Source organism: Urocampus carinirostris, chromosome 4 (assembly GCF_059441175.1).
Source record: "Urocampus carinirostris isolate Australia breed hairy pipefish chromosome 4, RoL_Ucar_1.0, whole genome shotgun sequence".
Taxonomy (NCBI): domain Eukaryota; kingdom Metazoa; phylum Chordata; class Actinopteri; order Syngnathiformes; family Syngnathidae; genus Urocampus; species Urocampus carinirostris.
This window is the reverse complement of record NC_142352.1, coordinates 43,936,940-43,957,133: the sequence shown is the minus strand read 5'-3', so window position 1 is coordinate 43,957,133 and position 20,194 is coordinate 43,936,940. Positions and strand designations below refer to the sequence as shown.

The window sequence follows — 20,194 nt, the reverse complement described above, 5'->3', positions numbered from 1 at the left end:
ACTTATCTATCGATGCTTCTATTTAAAATAAGCCGTATAACTGAGCTGAGTGTCTACAGATGCAGGGAGAGGCATGCAATTCTCTTGCCTCATTGCAGAGAGCGATAGTGAGACCAAGGATTCTTATTTGGTGCAGAACACAACCGCCCCCCCCCCTCACCAGCACATTCCTCATCTCACCACTGGAACTCTCATTAAAAAACAGTTAATCACGTTTGTATTCAAGTTTTACTTTTATTGTGGTGGTTTTGAATTAAATCATGCTGTGACATTGTTTTCAATCATATCATTGACTCCAAAACAAATGAGTTTAAATTTGATCCTTTTCAAAATCTCCTTCGAGTGGGGGTGGGGCTCTTCACTCCTCTTCCGGGTGCAGTCTTTGGAGGGGTGGGGCTTGGAGAGGTGGGGGCAGGCCTCATCACCGTTTCTGGCATTTCGATTGGCATTTTTGGAGGGATGATTGTTTTTGTGGTCATTGTTGGCTTTGCCTCAGGGATTTTATCTCCTTGGTGGTACACACAGACCTTAAGAGAGATTTTCATCCAGAAAGTAAACAATTAACCAATTATCAAAATAATCGTTAGTTGCAGCCCTACTATAAATAACACACACACATACACACACATCTAAATATACATTATTTTTAAAACTCATTGTTTTTTTTTTTTGTTTTTTTTTTTCCAACACTCACCACAATATCCACCGATTCCCCTCCATATTTGTTCTGGACAATCATGGAATATTTACTTGAATCCTCCATAGAAATGCCTCTGATTGTTAGACTGGCAAACTTGCCTTGGTCGAGGGAAACCACGTACTGAAACACAAACGAAGGTTTAAAGTGTCATTTAGGGATTTTCTTTCAGGAACATCGAGGAACTAAAACACAAAAGCATTTGAGAAAAGACCTTAGTTAAATTGTTGGAAAATGGGTGGGGGGATAAATACAATTTAAAAATGAGTCTAGGACTGCATTTCAAATGTGCACGTTGAGCCAGCCGATAAACATTTTATGAAACTCTATAGCAATCTGTAAATGAAGCCTATATTAGCAGTGTATATACAGTTCAAACAGTACTTCTATTTTTCTTTTTGGGTCCAACAATATATTGGGAAAAATAAGCAAAAAGTATGAGACATTGCATATCTGAAGTGAAAATTAAAAAAAAGTGGCCCGGTTACTTACTTGGATCAATGCACAGAAAATGATATAAGATGTTAAAGTAACTTAATACAAACCAAAAAGCAGCTAGTAAGTATAAACTGTGGCTAATGTGTCAGGTGATCAGTAGAGTTTTACAGTTTCACACCTGAACCAACTCACCACACTACTCAAGCTTAATACAGCCCTCTAGCTGCCGGATTTGATTTGCATTTATTTTAAAAATTCATAACTCCTGATAGAAACGACATAGATCCTAGCTTCTTTTTTGACATACTCAGATTAAATAATCCAATGGGCCGGATCCAACCTGCGGGTCATATGTTTGACATGCCTGAGCTAGACAATAAAGCTGAGGAGGCGTGGGTAGGGAGAAGCTGGAGCGCTCCCAGGCTGACTTGGTGAAAAGTAGGTAATGCCTATCACTGTTTCACCTTACTCTACACTTTAAGAAGTAATCTGATTAACCCCCATTATGAATTCAGTTTGCAAGAGTTAAGAACAAAAATGAGGGAAAGGGGGAGCAAATGGGATTGGAACCTTATAAAGTCCTGTTAGTGAGGATACGTGCACTGCATTTGGATTTTCATTTTTGTGACTATCGGTTGTTTTTTTTTGCAGAAGTGCCGTACAATTAGTCACACATTCAAATTGATATGGTGATCAAATGATTATTTTAAAAATGATTCCGGATTTGGGATAGGAGTCACTTGTGACTCCAATAAGGACAAGCAGTAGCAAGTATTTCATAAAGTTTTCATGCCGAGCGCTTAAGATTATAAAGATTTTGATAGCTTTCAAACCTGCTCAGTTCTTTAGTTGACTGACACTTTGATTCCATGGTGGGTCTCAAGCTGCTTTTGTGAACATGAAACAGCTTTTTGTATTCCTTCGTTACGTTTCCCCCCCTTATGTTTTTCCCTGTGCTTTGCCTTCAGTACTTTGGTGCACTGTTGAGGGCAAACACCCCTAAGGTTCGGCAGAAACTTCACTAAGGACATCCGTCCTTGTTTTAGCAGTTGGAGGAATAAAGCAGGAAAGTGGCAATTTTTTAATATATGTATTCCTCCGGGCAGCATGGCAGAACAGTGGTTAGCGCATGTGCGGCACAGTTCTTAGATCATAGGATCAAACCTTCCTGTGTGGAGTTTTCATGTTCTCCCCATGCTTGCGTGGGTTTCTTCCAGGCATTCCGGTTTCCTCCCACAATCCAAAAACATGCACGTCAGGTTTATTGGCCGGTTCTTAGGTGTCCCTAGGTGTGAATGAGTGAGTGGGTTGTCTGTCTCTGTGTGCCCTGCGACTAGCTGGCAACCAGTTCTGGGTGTCCCCTGCCCAGTGCCCGAAGATAGCTGGGATAGGCTCCAGCACCCTCGTGACCCTACTGAGGATATGCAGTGCAGAGAACGGATTGATGTTTTCCTCCTGGAAAAATTCAGTAGTATCTTTAAGTTAATTCTTCACAGGTAGCTGCAACACTAAACATGTGTATTAAAAAACTGCCAGACTGCCTAGGGAAACTCGTTTGATGTGCCGCAAGCAGGCATGGCGGACTGTATTTTAGTTTTGTTTGCAGAAGCCACAAGGTTGACCTCAGCCATGAGAAGTGCATTTGCTTTTGATTATTTCTCTGCTCATGAAATTATACATTCAACGTGCTCACATATATAAATGATTGAAACAACTGCCCTGAAGATGAATAGCCAATAATAATAATAATCTGGTTATGACAATAGATAGCAAGGAATTATTTGAATTATTCATCTGGAGTGAAAGCATCGGTTTCATGGTTGACAGGCGGCGCAGGGAAGTGGAACTTGAGCTCTTTTATTCCTCCGTTTGTGATTTTTACCTGATCATCACGCTCTACTTCCACGCCGTTCTTCAGCCAGGAAACTTCAGGCTTGGGGTCCCCGCACACCGTGCATGTTAAACTCAGCGTCTGGTGGCATACAAATGACTCAGTCACGTCATTTCATTGACAATAAACTAATATTGAACACCACAAAATCCATTTTGGATTGTTGCTTGCTGCTAAACGTTTTTCTGTTGCATTTAAATACAACTTGGGCCAATCTCCAAGCACTACCTTGTAAATATGTTTGCCTATTTATCCTGACATTCTATTTATCTTATTTTTTTCAATTATGTCTTGTATTTATTTTGGAGTGACACGTCTAATCTTAAAAGTTAAAATGTTCACTTTGTTGTTCTCAATGAGAATGAAGACAATTCTCAATTTAAAAATTAAGGAGGGCCAAAGAGGCATATGCAGCTCCAGAGCAGTTTGTTGCTGACTCCCAAACCATACATAACATTATTCCTTTTTTTGGCTACCCTGGTGCTAATAGTAGTAGAGGGAACAGCCCATTTCATTATTAACAGAAAATCAGCATCAACTTGGGGAGTTATTTGGCCAGCAAAATTCTAGACAAGTCTTTTTGCAAACAAGTTCTACTTCTCTATAGGAGAAACCTAGATCCCATTAGTCGGAGAGAAGCCAGTCTCTCTAGTGAACATATACGGCAGCACCCTACAGGACACCTCAGGACTCCATACGGCATCAGTGGAGTTGGGATGCTGGCTGACAGAGGTGGATAAGTTGGAGCTACCAGACAAGATTGAAGCCTGGGTTTACCAACATAGCATCTTGCCCTGACTCTTCTGGCCACAGCTGGTCTACGATATGCCTATGACCACGATCGAGCACTCGGAGCAGGTTAATTCTTTTTTTTGAGGAATTGGCTGGGCCTTCCATGAAGCCTCAGCAGCATCGCAGTGTACAGGAGGAACAACAAATTGACTTTTCAGCAGCCATAAGGAAGAGTTTATGCTTACTCGAGCAAGAGAAGTGCTGCTATACAGGGACTCAAGTGAGAGTAGAGTTTCTTCCACCAGGCTGAGTCCCACCAGTGGCACAGTGAGCTGGTGGTGGCAGTGGTATGCGGACAAGCATAAACTGGGAGTATCCCATGACTTTCCAACAACAAGTGACAGGGGAAGAAAAAAGTGCCTGCTTATCTAGAAAGAGGTTCAGGCAAAGGAAGAGGAAGTGTGCCGCACTAGGACGGTGGGAATGCAGAAGCAGGGGGTGTGGACCTGTTGGGAAGAGGAAGCCCGCCAGAAGATATCATGAAAACACCGGATCAAGTTCCTCATCCAGTTGGTCTACGGCGTCCTATCAAGCCCATCCAACCTCCACAGCTGGGGCCTGGTTTAGAAACCACAGTGGCCACTCGGCCAAATGGTCGGATCACTGGAGCACATCCTGAGCTGGTGCCCAAAAGCACTGGGAGAGGGACGCTGTTGCTTGCAGGTACTGTGTCATTGCTGGGGCCATCAGTATAGGGATTTCCACCAGTAAAACCCAACAGCCAGCAAGGCAGGCCATTGAGTTTGTCAAAGCTAAGGAAAAAACTACAGAGGCCCCGGGTAAAGCAGGTTGTCCCCTGGCAAAAGCATTTGAAAGTTGACCTAGGGAAACAACTTAAGTTCCCAGAGAACATTGCGGTGACTACACTCGGGCCTGACATTGTCAGAAACAACAAGGCAAAAGATCCTGCTGGAATTGAGAGCCAAGTATAAGGAACTGGCAGGCAAATGCCAAATCAGGGGATAGAAGACCTGGTGCAATCCTATGGAGGTTGGGTGCAGTGCATTTGCCGGTCAGTAACTCATCAGAGCCCTCTAAATAGTGGGAGTGAAGGGACTGCAGAACAGGTAAGCCATTATGAACATCAGCAGCACAGCAGAGTAGGCATCCAGATGGGGCTGGGGAGGCACAGGACGTCACAGGCTCTAAGACACAAGTCTTGACATGATCAGCCCCCGCTGGATCCCCTGCACCAAGTGAACCCAGGTGGCAACACTGATGAGGTATCTTAAGTTGCGCCAAAGTGTACATTAGAATAAAAATTAGTGGAAAAGACATTTTAACAAAATCTTCCTAAAAATATACAGTATTGACAATACTTTTAAAGCAATATATTTTATCATAATTCAATTACAGCATTCTTCATTTATTTTGAGGTGTGTACCGTACACCAGGGCACCACACTCTCCCCAATGGCAAAATTTCACGAGAATAGACAGTAGTTGAAATTATTGGCTAGCTTAATGGTATTTTAAGGATGGATAGAGGTTCCTGTACGGTGTATTGCAATTGAAAACGAGTGCTAAAAAGCAAGAGAAAAAATACGAAACTAGGGAGACTTAAAGTGACCAAAATGCACCATTTTAGTTCTCATTTTTTTGCCAGCCTTTTTGAGGTTTTTAGGTACCTGTAGAAGCAGGGTGTGGACTATTATGTCGGCTCCATTTAGGCGAGGATCATGTCATGAACAAAAAGGTTACTTTATTGGCCTACGAGTATTTTTTTTAAATTGCTTGTTATTTAAAACGAATTGTTTTATTTAATGAATTTGTTTTTATTTAACACTAGTAGGCGTTAAATAATATACACTGTTCTTTTAAAGCTAAGCGCATATTGGCCAACAGTGTCACCCTGTGGTATGCTGGGAGCACGGCAGCAAACAGGAAAAACATACATAGAGTAATCAACACAGCCTAGAAAATCATTGACTGCTCTATGCCCAGTCGAGAGGACATTATGGGCTTGCAGAGCCGTCAATAGTTTTGCCTATTCATCTATAGGCTCTTTTTTGTTTTTTTCACAGTTTTTATTGCATGTTTACCCTGGAATGCCATGTCTATTCTCGTTGCATCTAATGTTTCGCATCTTTGATATTATTGGCAATGAAGACAATCCAATTCAATTCAGAAGGATTCCAACAATTGAAGGAAATGAAACACAATGTTACCTTTTTTTCCATAATGGTGACAACATCAGGCAGACCTCCAATCACCTTACCGCGGTCTGTCACAAAACATAAGTGATTTACCAGATGACACTTTGAAAAAAAAAGGAGACGTATACTCACTCTTGTCAGCATAAGCCAAAGCCCTAAAAACAAAAATACATATTTATCATTCCAGGAAATGTCATTCTATTAAGTAAACTAACAGTATATTTCATCAAAATACAATCCCTTTGTTTGGGTCAGAAACAATACTAAATCTCTGTAGGATATTTCGAATCAAAAAGCCAGCCTAAGAACTGTGCCATTCGATGTAATTCCAGCGTTATTCCAGAAATATAACGACTAAGACTACAAAGATACTAAAAATATTGCTACAGTACTAAAAAAATACAACTGATCTTACAAAATGCTACGATAGAAATACTACTAAAATACTACAGACATCTTACAAAAATACTACAATGGAAATACTTAAAAAATACTTCAGAAGACATATTACAATAATTCCACTAAGGTAACACTATAATACAACAATACTACTACAGAAATATTATGAAAAATACGACAAAAATACTACCATAGGATTATTACGAGAGAAATACTAGGAAAATACAACTGAAGTAGTATTACAGAAATACAAAATAAAATACTCCTAAGGAAATAAGACTGACCAAAAGACTGCAATGTAAATACTTCAGAAAATACCAATAGAGTAATCCTATAATGCAAAAATAATATCACAGAAATATTACAACTAATACTACAAACATACCACCACAGAAATATTGTAAAAGAAAATACTGCAAATACACAACAATTATACAAACATACTACTATGGAAATTTAACCAAAATATTACAGAAATGCTACAAAACCACTACAATAAAAATACTATAAAATATTTCGAAACAAATGTTTCAATAAAACCACTTCAGTAATCATTTTTGTAGTATTATACAGAAATATTACTACAAATACTACAAAACTAATACCAAAGTATTATTATGACAGAAATACGACAAAAATATAACCGCAGTAATATTCAAAAAATACTAAAGGAATACTACAAAAATACACCTATGGAAATACTACAGAAATATTATATATATAGTACATAAATCCTACAAAAATACTGCGATGTAAATACTTTAAAAATACCTCCAAAGAAATCCTACAAAAATACCACTATAGTAATACAGTAATGCAAAAATACTGCGACAGAAAAATTACAACGGATATTACAAAAATACTACCACAGAAATATTATGACAGAAACCCTACAAAAATACAACTGCAGTGATATTGTAAAAATACATCCATGGAAATACTACTAAAATACTACAGAAATGCTGTTAAAATACTACAATGGAAATACTTCGAAAAATATATATATATTACAAAATGCCACTAGAGAAATACTATGATACAAAAATACTACTGAAGAAATACTACAATAATACAACTGCAGTGATATTGCAAAAAGAAGCACTACATAAATATTACAGAAAACTACTTCATAAATCCGACTGCAGATATATTACAAATATAGTTGAAAATATAAAACTACAGTAACACTAAAAAATTACTAAAAATCTAATTCCATGCAGGGTTCTAATATATATATATATACTGGACTGTCTCGGAAAATTAGAATATTGTGATAAAGTTCTTTATTTTTTGTAATGCAATTAAAAAAACAAAAATGTCATACATTCTGGATTCATTACACATCAACTGAACTATTTCAAGCCTTTTATTATTTGAATATTGCTGATTTTGGCTTACAGCTGAAAAAAACTCAAAAATCCTTTCTCAAAATATTAGAATACTTCCTCAGACCAAGTAAAATAAATCATTTTATAACAGCAAAACTAAATCAAACATTTGAAAATGTCCATTGATGCACTCAGTACTTGGTTGGGAATCCTTTTGCACGGATTACTGCATCAATCCGGCGTGGCATGGAGGCAATCAGCCTGTGGCATTGCTGAGGTGTTATTGATGCCCAGGATGCTTCGATAGCGGCCTTCAGCTCATTTGCATTTGTAGGTCTGGTGTCTTTCATCTTCTTCTTAACTATACCCCACAAATTCTCGATGGGGTTCAGGTCAGGGGAATTAGCAGGCCAATCAAGGACAGTGATGCCATGGTCAGTGCACCAGTTACTGGTGGTTTTGGCACTGTGGGCAGGTGCCAGATCATGCTGGAAAATGAAATACTCATCTCCATAGAGCTTTTCAGCAGATGGAAGCATGTAGTGCTCTAAAATCTCTTGGTACACAGTTGCATTTACTCTGGACTTGATGAAACACAGTGGACCAACACCAGCAGCTGACATGGCTCCCCAAACCATTGCTGACTGTGGGAACTTCACACTGGATTTCAAGCAACTTGGATTTTGCTCTTCTCCAGCCTTTCTCCAGACTCTGGCGCCTTGACTTACAAATGAAATGCAAAACTTGCTTTCGTCTGAAAAGAGGACTTTGGACCACTCTGCAACTGTCCAGTGCTTCTTCTCCATAGCCCAAGTCAGACGCTTCTTCCGTTGTCTTGAGTTCAGAAGTGGCTTGACCATGGGAATACGGCTATTGTAGCCCATTTCCCGGACACGTCTGTGAACTGTGGCTTTTGATACCTGGACTCCAGCTTCAGCCCACTGTCTTTGAAGCTCCCTCAAATTCTGGAAGCGGCTCTTCTTCACAATTTTGTTAAGGCTGCGGTCATCTCTCTTGGTTGTGCAGCGTTTCCGGCCACATTTTTCCCTTCCAACAGACTTTTTGTTGATATGCTTTGAAACTGCACTCTGTGAACAGCCTGCTCTTTGAGAAATTTCTTTTTGTGTCTTACCCTCCTGATGGAGGGTATCAATGATGGTCCTCTGGACAGCAGTCAGATCAGCAGTGATTTAGTTTACTGAACCAAGCTGAGTGTTTTTAAGGCTCAGGAAACCCTCGCAAGGTGTTTCGAGTTAATTAGATGATTCAGGTGATTAGTTGAATAGCCTACTTGTATACTTTTTCATGATATTCTAATATTTTGAGATAGGATTTTTGAGTTTTCTTAAGCTGTAAGCCAAATTCAGCAATATTAAAATAATAAAAGGCTTGAAATAGTTCAGTTGATGTGTAATGAATCCAGAATGTATGACATTTTTGTTTTTTTAATTGCATTACAGAAAATAAAGAACTTTATCACAATATTCTAATTTTCTGAGACAGTCCAGTATATATATATATATATATATATATATATATATATATATATATATATATATATATATATATATTTTTTAGCTTTGATTGTGATCATTTCAAAAACTATTTGATAAAACTAATCCATTTAATAAAACAAATAAAGAAATGTAACAAGTAGATGCCCCCGTGTATATTTATTCACAAATGAAAAAGTTGGATAGGTCTCCAAGATCGTCCCCTTTGGCAAATTTTTGAACCCAATGTGGGGCCTGACTCAGAATAGTTCCGTATTCCCGGTCTTGATACCCGGCAAGAACACTTGCTCTGGTTTGCAGCTTAAACGTTACACTAAGAATCCCTATATTGAATGGTAATTTCAAAAAGGAATCTGGACAGGTTTCCTCCGATTAAGTGGTGTTTTTTCTGAATGCTTTTCTTCTCCTGTGATTGATCAGTATGCATGTTTAATTCAGGTATTTTATGTTGTTGACTTTTAAATGTGATGAGTAAAAAAAGTTAAAATTGATTTTCTTTATCTTTCTTTTGTGCATGTGTAAATATTTTAATTAAATATTTCCCGTGTTTAGGGATAATGTGTTTTACAGTCTATTCGTGTATTTTATAGTTTATTTGTTGTTGCACTGAAAAGTCAATGTATTTAATATCTTTATGTTTCCTTATGTCTGCAAGAAGGCCCTGAAGTTGCCAACTCGTTATTTTATTGGCTAACCCAACAGCTTTCTCTAACACTAATCTATATTGCTCACAGTCTTCAGAAGTCTTTGTGAAGGCTTCCTGTCAGATTTCTGACCCTGGCAACAGATAATGGCTGAAATGTGATTGGTTAAAACCCCTAAATATGAAAGCATACATCTGGAAGCAGCGCAACCAAGCGGGAAAAGCGATGAAAGGAAGATAACGGACAATTCGGAATTGTTTAACAAGTATCCATGGACAAAATCTAAACACATCACTCGATTCTGATATTTGTTGTTGTTAATTTATAACGTTTTTATAATTTATATCTTATTCACTTATTTAGGCGTAATTATTGCGCTTTATGATTATTTATGTATTTGAGTGTAATTATTTACTTCTTGATATAATGACTTGACTTCTTGATTTACTGTCTTTAGTCTGTTTCAAATGGAGTTTTTATTTTGCAGTTAGGAGAAGGTCTTGAGTTTTGTCAGTACTTGCCAGACAAACGGTAGGTATAATGGTTTTTTTTCCACTACCTTTGTTTAATTTCTCTTACAGCCCACTCTCCTAGTGTGAAAGGGATTGTTAGTCATTTTGACTGTGCACTTGTGAAAACATTCAACATTGTTCTGTACCTCACGTTTTCCACAATATTTGGATTAATAAAAACCTTAACTGAACTGCTCAGCTCCAGCGCGTGCTATAACTCTAACAATCTACATATTAAAAAAAACACTCACAAAGGAGTGAAAATCATTCCAATTCAAGTGCTGATACAGTTATGGTTGAGTACTTTTTGTTGAATATACATTATTCCCACTCACAGTAGCATTTTTTTTTTATTGTTGTTATTTTTATTACAATTAATGTTATTATTATGATACAGGTAACAAGGAGCCATGTTGTCATAAACTGTAACTGCTAGAGTGCACATTACAAGTTAAAACAGTCTTGATGCTAAATATTACGTTGTGTATTATTTTATCATTGTTGTGAGAATATTTTTTATATAAAAAATAGATTTGAAAACGTATTTTTTTCGCATTTTGCAGTTCTCAGTCTTTTATTTGAGCTATTAGTTTGTGAGCTTTACTCTTTTTTTCTCACGTGCACTCATTTCAAATGTCATGCTCTACAAAGGCACTAATGTGAGTATGAACACTTACTTGAGTCTCTTGAACTCAGCATATGCCTTGTCATAAACTGTAAAACAACAACAGAGTTTTTTTTTAAAAGAACATGTATTTTAAACCAGAGTTTCCCAACTGGTGGGATGGGACCCAAGAGTGGGTCACGGACATGTTTTCAGTGCGTCGACGGCCCTTGACTTGGCATAGTATTGTGAATGGGAAAAGTTTTTGAAGAATAACATTAAATGTCCATTACGATCCGTACCACAAGACGCGGATAATGCCCTACAAATGCAAGTTAAAATCCACAATTTCACACCACTAAACAGGTAACTTTTTTTAAACATGGAGCATGGAGTGAAAAATATATGAAATAGGATTCATTATCTTGAAGAGAAAGGAGGACAAAAACAACTGTAGTGAAATGTTCAGGATTTCCTAAAGGGACAATGTGTATTATTTGACCTCTAGATGTCACAGTATGGCAATAGTTCAACCAAAAACATCTGTTTAAAAGCATGAGGAAGAATCCAAACTACAGAGACTTAAAGTGACCAAGCAAAATAATAAACATTTGTCTGCTGCTGTTAGCTGATTTCACTTTAATTTTGATTTGAAATCTTAACATTTGAAGCGAATCATTTATGAAATGAAATGAAAATGAAATGATCTGCATTTATATAGCGCTTTTCAAGTCAATGACTTCCCAAAGCGCTTTACAATGTGCTCCACATTTCCCAATAGCGGCCTTGCAGCCATGTAAGGCGCTAACCTGCTTATTGGGGGGATTAGGGGTTCAGTGTCTTACCCAAGGACACTTCGACATGTAACACAGACGAGCCGGGATTCGAACTGGGATCCCTTGATCCCAAGACGAGCGCTCTACCTCCTGAGCTATCTGTTCGGTGTGTTAAGTAATTTTTCGCATCCGTGCACACTATGTTTGCACATTGTTCAATTTTGCACTTTATTCCTGAAAAGTTGAGTCAAAGACCAAACGACCTGTTACCTCACCCAAGCATTGTTAGTCAAATTTTTTTAACGTAACAGGCTGAAGTCCTGCTTGATTGAATTTGTTTTAATGAAATCAACCGAATGTTTAGTCAATAATGATTTCTTGATAATTCCATGACTTAATTTTTTTACCATTAAATTGCTCTTTTTTATTAAGGTGTGCAGTATATGTATGTAACATTAAGCTCATATTTTTTATAGTGCATATATATTATTGGAAATGGTAAAAAATTGACAATATATTCTTCAATCATGATTATTTGTTTGGCAATTAATCGTCTCTGGAAATTCTTTATCATGACACTACTACTGTTTTATGACTAGGAGGCACTAGATAGGAAATATTATCTCTTTCAAATGCAGCAAATTGCGGGAATATTATGACTTGAAGTTTTGTTTTTTCTGGCCATATTATTTAAACAAAAGGGGGGAATATACTCTACTATCTGGTGTAAAATGCAGAATTAAATTAAATTTGAAAAGTGGCACTTCTCTTGATTTGTGTCAAGGCTTGTAATAAGGGTGGCAAGTTGTGTCCTCAAGTCCGACCAGTTGAGAACCACTTTTTTAAATTTTGTCTCTTTTAGAGAAGTTTAACTCCCCGAAAGTGTACTGACCTTCACCACTTAGGTCCAGAATGCGCTTGTGTGAGTCTTCAGGGTCTGTAATCACGATGGAATATTTGCCTTTGTCCTTGTCCGTTGGCTCAATCACCTTTTACAGAAGGAAATTTATCAGCCACTCGTCAACACTAAAGCCAACACTTCATCAGGGTCCGTCTATTAAATGATACATCCACGACAATAACTCATCCTTATTTCCTCTGAAAGGTAATTACAATTATAACACTTTACCGCTCAAAGTTGATAACGTTCAGTTAATTAACTTTCGTGGATTTTTAAAAATATTATTTAAAGAGGTCAATCATTAATCTTTCATATTTTTGTGAATGCTAAAGGATCTTGCACCTTTGTCAGATATATTTGATCATTTGAAAGTGAAAATGATATTTTCTACAAGGAAAATGGTGAAAGTATGTAAAGGACTAAATTGAATACAGTCCAAATGCCAACCCAAACAAGGATAAAAAGAAAAAATGTATTTTAGCGCGTCTAAAAAAGTCTGATACATGCACACGCAACAAGAGGAGCTTGACTGAGGTTGTAATGATAAATTCAGCCAGAAGATGGCATCAGTCAGCACACTATTTGGAAGTTAAAGACACGCTCTTTAGCTTAAAAAAATAAATAAATAAGTCAAAATAATAACCAAGGACGGCAAAATTATCTGATGTGATGGGGGTTAAATTAGGTTGCTAATTTAAAATAGCAATTATTTTTTTCCCAATTATTCTATTTGTAAGATGTTTCTATTTTTATTTTACAAATGGTAAATGGTCTGCATTTATATAGCGCTTTTTAAGTCAATGAATACCTCCCAAAGCGCTTTACAATGTGCTTCACACTTACCCATCCACACACACACACTCACACACTAATAGCAGCCATGCAGCCATGCAAGGCGCCGACCTGCTTATTGGGGGCATTAGGACACTTCGACATATAACACTCTACCTCCTGAGCTAATGCCGCCCTATATTTTACAACACATTTTGCTTTACTAAATCCAGTATTATAAACAGAAAACATAATACCTCCATTGTGGCCATAGCAGGTGTTCCTCCTATAACAAATTTGTCACTGTGGCAGAGTTTTTTGTCACTGTGGAGAGGCACACCGAGAAAGAGAGTGTGAGAGAGAGAGAGATGATTAGGTGTTGCACATGTATGTCATTATTGTTTGAATAAAAACGTGTACTGCCTACTTTTGAGGTAATGGAAAAGCATGTTTACATGCCAGCCTAATTTTCAGCCTAGGGAGGCCAATTCCTCTTTCTCTTGCTTTCTGTCAGTCGCTCATAGAAGGTGTGTGCAGAGGTTACAAATCTCATCTCCTTAATTTGCGTTCTATGAATAATTAAATAGCCTCAAGGCCTCTGCAGAACCCATATCGCCCTATAGCCTTCCTCCGTCATCGTCTCGGCTTCCCCCCCTCAAGGTTTCACCCTTTCATGATGTTTTTATACCTCTTTGCATGATTTTCTCTCGAGGTCCCTGTGGAGTGCTTATAAGGGCAGAAGCCTCTGTTTCTCTTCATGGAATATAATAGTCTGTGATTATTTCTTGCAAAACAGGACAATTTTGCGACAATAACTTGGATAATGGAACCACTTGAATTTGCTGTCCCAAAGCGATTTCTTTTTTCCCAACTTGAATGGAGAAGCCAAAGAATGACCTTGTACATTCATTGGGAGGCTTAAAACGACCACCTCTTCCCGTGCACTTAGCATGCTTTTTTTTCCTTTTCGTTTTTGGCACAGAGGTAAGCAGTAATTACCCGTGGTACCAGACGATATTCATCTCTGAAGTGTAATACTTCATGTGGCACTGCAGCTGAATGCCGGTGGCCGTGCACTGGATCACCAGCTCTTGCGCACTCACTCCTGCAAAGTGAACAGAGTTGATGATTTTAGTTGATGATCAATGTATCCAATTTAACAAAAAACATTTTCAATTTCTATTTCTTTATTAAATTATTTAAGTATTATAGATTTGCAGAATTTTTAATAATACACCGCATTTTCCGGACTGTAAGTCACAGTTTTTTTCCTAGTTTGGCCGGGGTGTGCAACTTATTCTACAGTGAGACCTATCTGTGAAATGATTGCCAAAATATTATTTAATTTTAAATATAGTATTACCGGTACTGTATATCCCTTCACATGATATTTCCAAACTAAACCGCAAGAGAGCACTCTAGGTCTGCGTCGGTATTTTTAATCTTGACTGTGACGTAAAAGCTGAAGAGGCAGCCAACGCATCGTGTATCTCCAGGCCTTACTGGGGTAAAAGTCACGCCAAAGATTTGATTGGATTTAGTATTCTGGAGTGTATATGATATTCTGATAAGCCTGTTATTTATGGTAGAGCTATCTGAATAACTTTCAGTATGTTACATCGTTACTGACGAGCGTGTCTCGTGTAGTTGTAATGTTTGTATACCATGTTCTCTATTCAATTTTATTTTTGAATTCAAGATCACATGTATGTCTTTGGGGTTGGATTTTATGGGAGAAAAATAATATCAACAACAACAACAATAAAACACCTACCAGCCAGTCGGGTAATCTGGTTGATGGCCTCTTCAAAAACTAGAAATAAAAAGACAAACAAATTAAGAAAATATAATAATAATAATAATAATAATAATTTCCTTGTATTGTCATTCTGTGTAACAATGTACACAGAACGAAATGTCGATTGCACCTGACCCGTTGTAGCGAGCCGATGCAGCCGCAGCCAACAACGACAAAGCTTCTTTTTATTGAGATAGTAGACTCAACAATAAAAATGGCTTTACTTGAGACTAGTCAATAAAGTATTTCGGAGAATCAATTCCAATTCAGGTTATATACTCGGACAATATATCTAGACTTTGAGTAGAGTTACATTTTCTCTGCAAGTGAAAGGAGCTGTGCTATTTTTTTTTTCTTTTTTTTTTTTTTAATACAGTAGCTGTGATCTAATAATAATATAATTAGTTATACAGACTGGAGCAGTGTTTCTCAACAGTTGGGTCGTGACCCGAAAGTGGGTCATAGACCCGTTTTCAGTCGGTTGCGGGCCTTTGCATTGGCAAACTAACAGGTTATATTATACTCCTCAACAGTAGATGACAATGATGTCCTGCAAAAGCGAGTTGATACTCACCATTTCTTACCACATAAAAAGATAGGTCAAGTTTCAAGTTGGAATAAAAGTTTCTATATTGTGAAAGAAGGAGCACACGTACAATGTAGTGATCAGTTGCGATTATACGTGTAAAATCTTGAAAGTGGTTTGAGGAATAAGAAACACATTTCCTGAGATGAGATGAACACCTCTTTGGGTGTAGAACTATGCTGAGCATGGCAAAACATAGATGCACAAAAAACATATTGGATGTGGAATTTATTATCTTAAAAAGACAGAGGGACAAGAACCTATGTGTGTTTCGTGCAGCGGGGTGCTGGCACATGAGTTCGTCAAAACTGAAGCGGTATTTAAAAACAAAATACCACTCTCTCAAAGATAAACATGCTGAGTACTTTCGGAAGACCTCAAGACCTGTGGACATCACAAAAATGTCTTACTTCTTCATGCTTGAAGCGAGAACAGGCACTGCTGCATCTCACCAGGTGGCACATCTTATTACCAAGTTAAAAACACGATTTGAGTCATTTTAAAATATCCACATTGTTCCAAGCGTCACGTGGACCAATCTTTTTACAAATTCTTACCTATTTACAGCTATTCCACCCTGAGAACACCCAATCTCAAGAAGCTAAGCAGAGTCAGGCCTGGTTAGTACTTGGATAGGAGACCGCCGGGGAATACCATGTAAAAAATGTCTTTTAGCGCAGCACAGCACTGACTGTACCAGCGTCCCATTTGGGTTTCTCTAACTAAGGTAGGATGCTGGGTCCTTAAGTAAGACCAGTTAAGGCCCACTCGACCAGAGTACCGGTAAATTGTCAGAAAAAAAGTCCAGGTATTAGCACAAGTATATGAAATGTGAAGTGGCTGGCATAATCAGTTGCTGATTTAAATTTAAAGCAGGTTTCGTCCTTCACCTGCATTTGAATGAGAATGTCAAATCCCACATTTTATGTATCCCCCAATGTTTTTTTTCCTAACGAAGAGCGTTTGTTTACCTTTTCCAGAAACGTCAATTTGGCTCATATCCTTTCCTCGGTCATCGCTGATAGTGGCCTTGTACATCCCTGAAGTTTTCAGAGAAAACTGAAGAAAATAAGTCAGAAAGAAATCACATATATTTGTATGGTAGACAAGCATTGAAGATTTTAGACATTCAGGGAAGTTACCAGTTTAATTGGCAGTTTACAGATGCCTGAAGCAAGGTCGGGCTTCACGTCAGGAATTATTTCTGTGTCCTCTAGGAACCAGTGGAACTCTGAGTCTTTCTTCAAGTTTGCAACCTGTAATGGAAATAAATCAAGAAGGAAAAAATCCCCAGCATATTAAAAAAAAAATTGTTTTAAATAACGGGATAAAATCTTAAACAATGGTGGTAGATGAATGGAGTGAGATTTGCGCTGACGATGGATTTTCATCCGAGAATGCATTTGGTGGATTAATATCCAATTCTTAACAATCAACACCTCAAACCATGATGGGTGTTGGAGCAGCTGGTTTGAATAGCCTGATAATGCTGGATTTTATGTTATTGTCGTCATAACAATTATTTCTCTCATTCATTGCCATTGACGACTATTCGCGTGACAAATTAACTTTAAATGGACTAACTAAGAATAAAACCACAATTATTGTACACATTAGAATTAAACAGCTTGATATTTCATGCGTGTCTGTCTTATTTTCAACTTAATTTTTTCTACGACTGTGTTGGATCCTCCCCTCCCTTTGTATTAGCCAATCAAGTCCCTTGCCATTGTCAGGTTTTTCTGGGTCGGTTGTCAGCAACAAACAGTTCTGGAGCCGCATGCAGCTCATTGACCCGGTGGCTCCTTAGCAATTTTTCAAAAATATTTGATTATGGAAAATGACATGGTTTCTGTAGGAGGAAAAACATGACATAAGCAGGAGAGGCATTGGTGCCACCAGGCTTTACTTGTCGAAGACACACCACAGGAAATGTTCATCCTGCGACCCTAGTGGTTAAGGAATCCAAGGTTTGTTACCTTAAAAAGGTCATTTTTCAATGGAGATCCTGAGACAAGTCCATGTTTGGACTATTCCAGATTTACCTTGCACATGAGTGTGACCAAGCAGTCGTCTCCGACGTGAAGGGACAGGAACTCGCTGAAGTGGGGGCCTGTTGGACACAAAAACAATTACAAATCCTAATTAAAGTGCTGTGAAAAAGTATTTGCCCCATTCCCGTTTTCTGTGTTTTTTTGCATACTTATCACTCACAAAGGTTTCAAATCATCAAACCAATTATAATATCACACAGAGACAACCCAAGGAAATACAAAATGCAGTTTTGAGATGTTGATTTTTATTAAGGCACATAGAATCTAAAGCTATTTGGCCATATGTGAAAAAGTAATTGCCCCCTGAACCTAATCGAGTTGGGCCACCTTTTGTAGCGACAATAGGACCAACAATTTTTTGTAATTTGTAATGAGATTTCATGTGTTGGATGAATTTAAGCCCACCCTCAAAATTGTTTCAAATCTGCCATGTTGGAGGGTTTTCTAGCATGAACTGCCCATTTAAGGTCACACCACAGAATCCCAATTGGATTTAAATCCGGACTTTGACTAGGCCACTCCAGAACCTTGATTTTGGGTTGTTTTTTTGTATCCATTCAGATGTGGAAATGTTGGTGTGTTTTGGATTGTTGAAATGAAATGAAATGAATGGTTTGCTGGTTTAAGATGAGGTAATTGTGTAATTTTGTAACTGTAACCCTGTGCAGTCCTTTGAGACATTTTTGTGATTAAGGGCTATATAAATAAATTTGACTTGACTTGACTTGACTATATAGCGCTTTTCAAGTCAATGACTTCCCAAAGCGCTTTACAATGTGCTCCACATTTCCCAATAGCGGCCTTGCAGCCATGTAAGGCGCTAACCTGCTTATTGGGGGTCTTAGGGGTTCAGTGTCTTACCCAAGGACACTTCGACATGTAACACGGACGAGTCGGGATTCGAACCGGGATCACTTGATCCCAAGACGAGCGCTCTACCTCCTGAGCTACTGCCGCCCCTAATTGTTGTCCTGTTGCATGATTCAAGAGCGCTTAAGTTTGAAGGCACAAACCGATGGCCGGACGGTCTCCTTTAAAATCTTCTGGTAAACGCAAGAATTCGTTAAACTGTCAACCACAGCAAGTTGTCCTAGTTTTGACGCAATAAAGCAGCCCTAGACCATCACCCTGCCACCAGCATGCTTTACTGTCGACGTTATGTTATTTTTGTCAAGAGCTGTGTCTTTTTTACTCCAGATGTAATGGCCTGCACACCTTTCAAAAAGTGTAATTTTTGACTCATCAGTCCACACAAAGTTTCTCCAAATGTCTTGAAATGAAATAAAATGATCTGCATTTATATAGCGCTTTTCAAGTCAATGACTTCCCAAAGCCCTTTACAATGTGCTCCACGTTTCCCAATAGCAGCCTTATATTGCAGCCATGTAAGACCTGCTTATTGGGGGTATTAGGGGTTCAGTGTCTTACCCAAGGACACTTTGACATGTAACACAGACGAGCCGGAATTCGAACTGGGATCCCTTGATCTCAAGACGAGCGCTCTACCTCCTGAGCTACTCTTTGTGTTATTTAGTGACAAAAGTAGTTTTCAATGGGATCTCTCCCAGGGATGTCATTTATTGGTCATTGTCTTTCTTAAGGTTGAGTCATGAACACTGACCTTGACTGAGGCCAGCGAGGCCTGCACTTCCTTGGTTGTTTTTCGAGGTCCTTTTGTAACCTCCTGGATAAGCTGTCATCGCACTCTAAAAGTAATGTTAGATGGGAAGGTTTGCCACTGTTCCCAGTTTTCTCCATTTGTGGATAATGGCTCTGACAGTGGTTTGCTGGAGCCCTGCAGCCTTGGAAATGGCTCTGTGGCCATTTCAGGACTACAATCACTTTGTTCTCATTTATACATTAATTTATTTGGATCGTGGCATGTCAATTGTGTTCTTGAGATGTTGTAGCCTGCTTCACTTTGGCTAAAATATTCGATATAAGTGATTTCTTGGTAATACATTTTGGGTGTGGCAGGTGGAATTTAACTATTTTCCAAAACTGTGGTTAGTCATACTTTCTTTGTGATTTGAGAAGGGTGGCAATTAATTTTTCAAATAGGGACAGATAGACATATTTTTTGTGCCTTAATGAATAAAATCAACATTTCAAACCGGCATTTTGTATTTCCTTGGGTTGTCTACGCTTGATATTAAAATTGGTTCTGAAAGCTTCGTGAGTAAAACACATGCCAAAACATAGAAATCAGGAAGGGGACAAATACTTTTTCACAGTTCTGCATGTTTAACAACTTGTGGGCCCGTATCTCCTCATCAGCCAGAATGGCCGTGAAGAATTTAGCAGTAATTTCACATCTTTGTGTGCAAACGTTGT

General features: G+C 38.2%; 1 protein-coding gene across 1 annotated transcript in view; it reads right to left on the bottom strand.

Annotated features, from left to right (window-relative positions):
* Positions 1-226: 226 nt before the first annotated feature.
* myom2b (myomesin 2b) overlaps positions 227-20,194 on the bottom strand; it is a 47,692-nt gene continuing 27,724 nt past the window's right edge. Inside the window, exons 27-39 of the mRNA XM_088334671.1 lie at positions 17,852-17,919; positions 16,949-17,062; positions 16,778-16,865; positions 15,197-15,235; positions 14,422-14,527; positions 13,680-13,746; positions 12,643-12,739; positions 11,048-11,084; positions 6,106-6,128; positions 5,986-6,041; positions 3,018-3,107; positions 695-820; positions 227-527 (exon numbers count right to left, since the gene is read on the bottom strand). Of these exons, the coding sequence (XP_088190797.1) occupies positions 327-527; positions 695-820; positions 3,018-3,107; positions 5,986-6,041; positions 6,106-6,128; positions 11,048-11,084; positions 12,643-12,739; positions 13,680-13,746; positions 14,422-14,527; positions 15,197-15,235; positions 16,778-16,865; positions 16,949-17,062; positions 17,852-17,919 (1,112 nt within the window). The 3' untranslated portion in view covers positions 227-326. The remainder of the gene's footprint in view (positions 528-694; positions 821-3,017; positions 3,108-5,985; positions 6,042-6,105; positions 6,129-11,047; positions 11,085-12,642; positions 12,740-13,679; positions 13,747-14,421; positions 14,528-15,196; positions 15,236-16,777; positions 16,866-16,948; positions 17,063-17,851; positions 17,920-20,194) is intronic.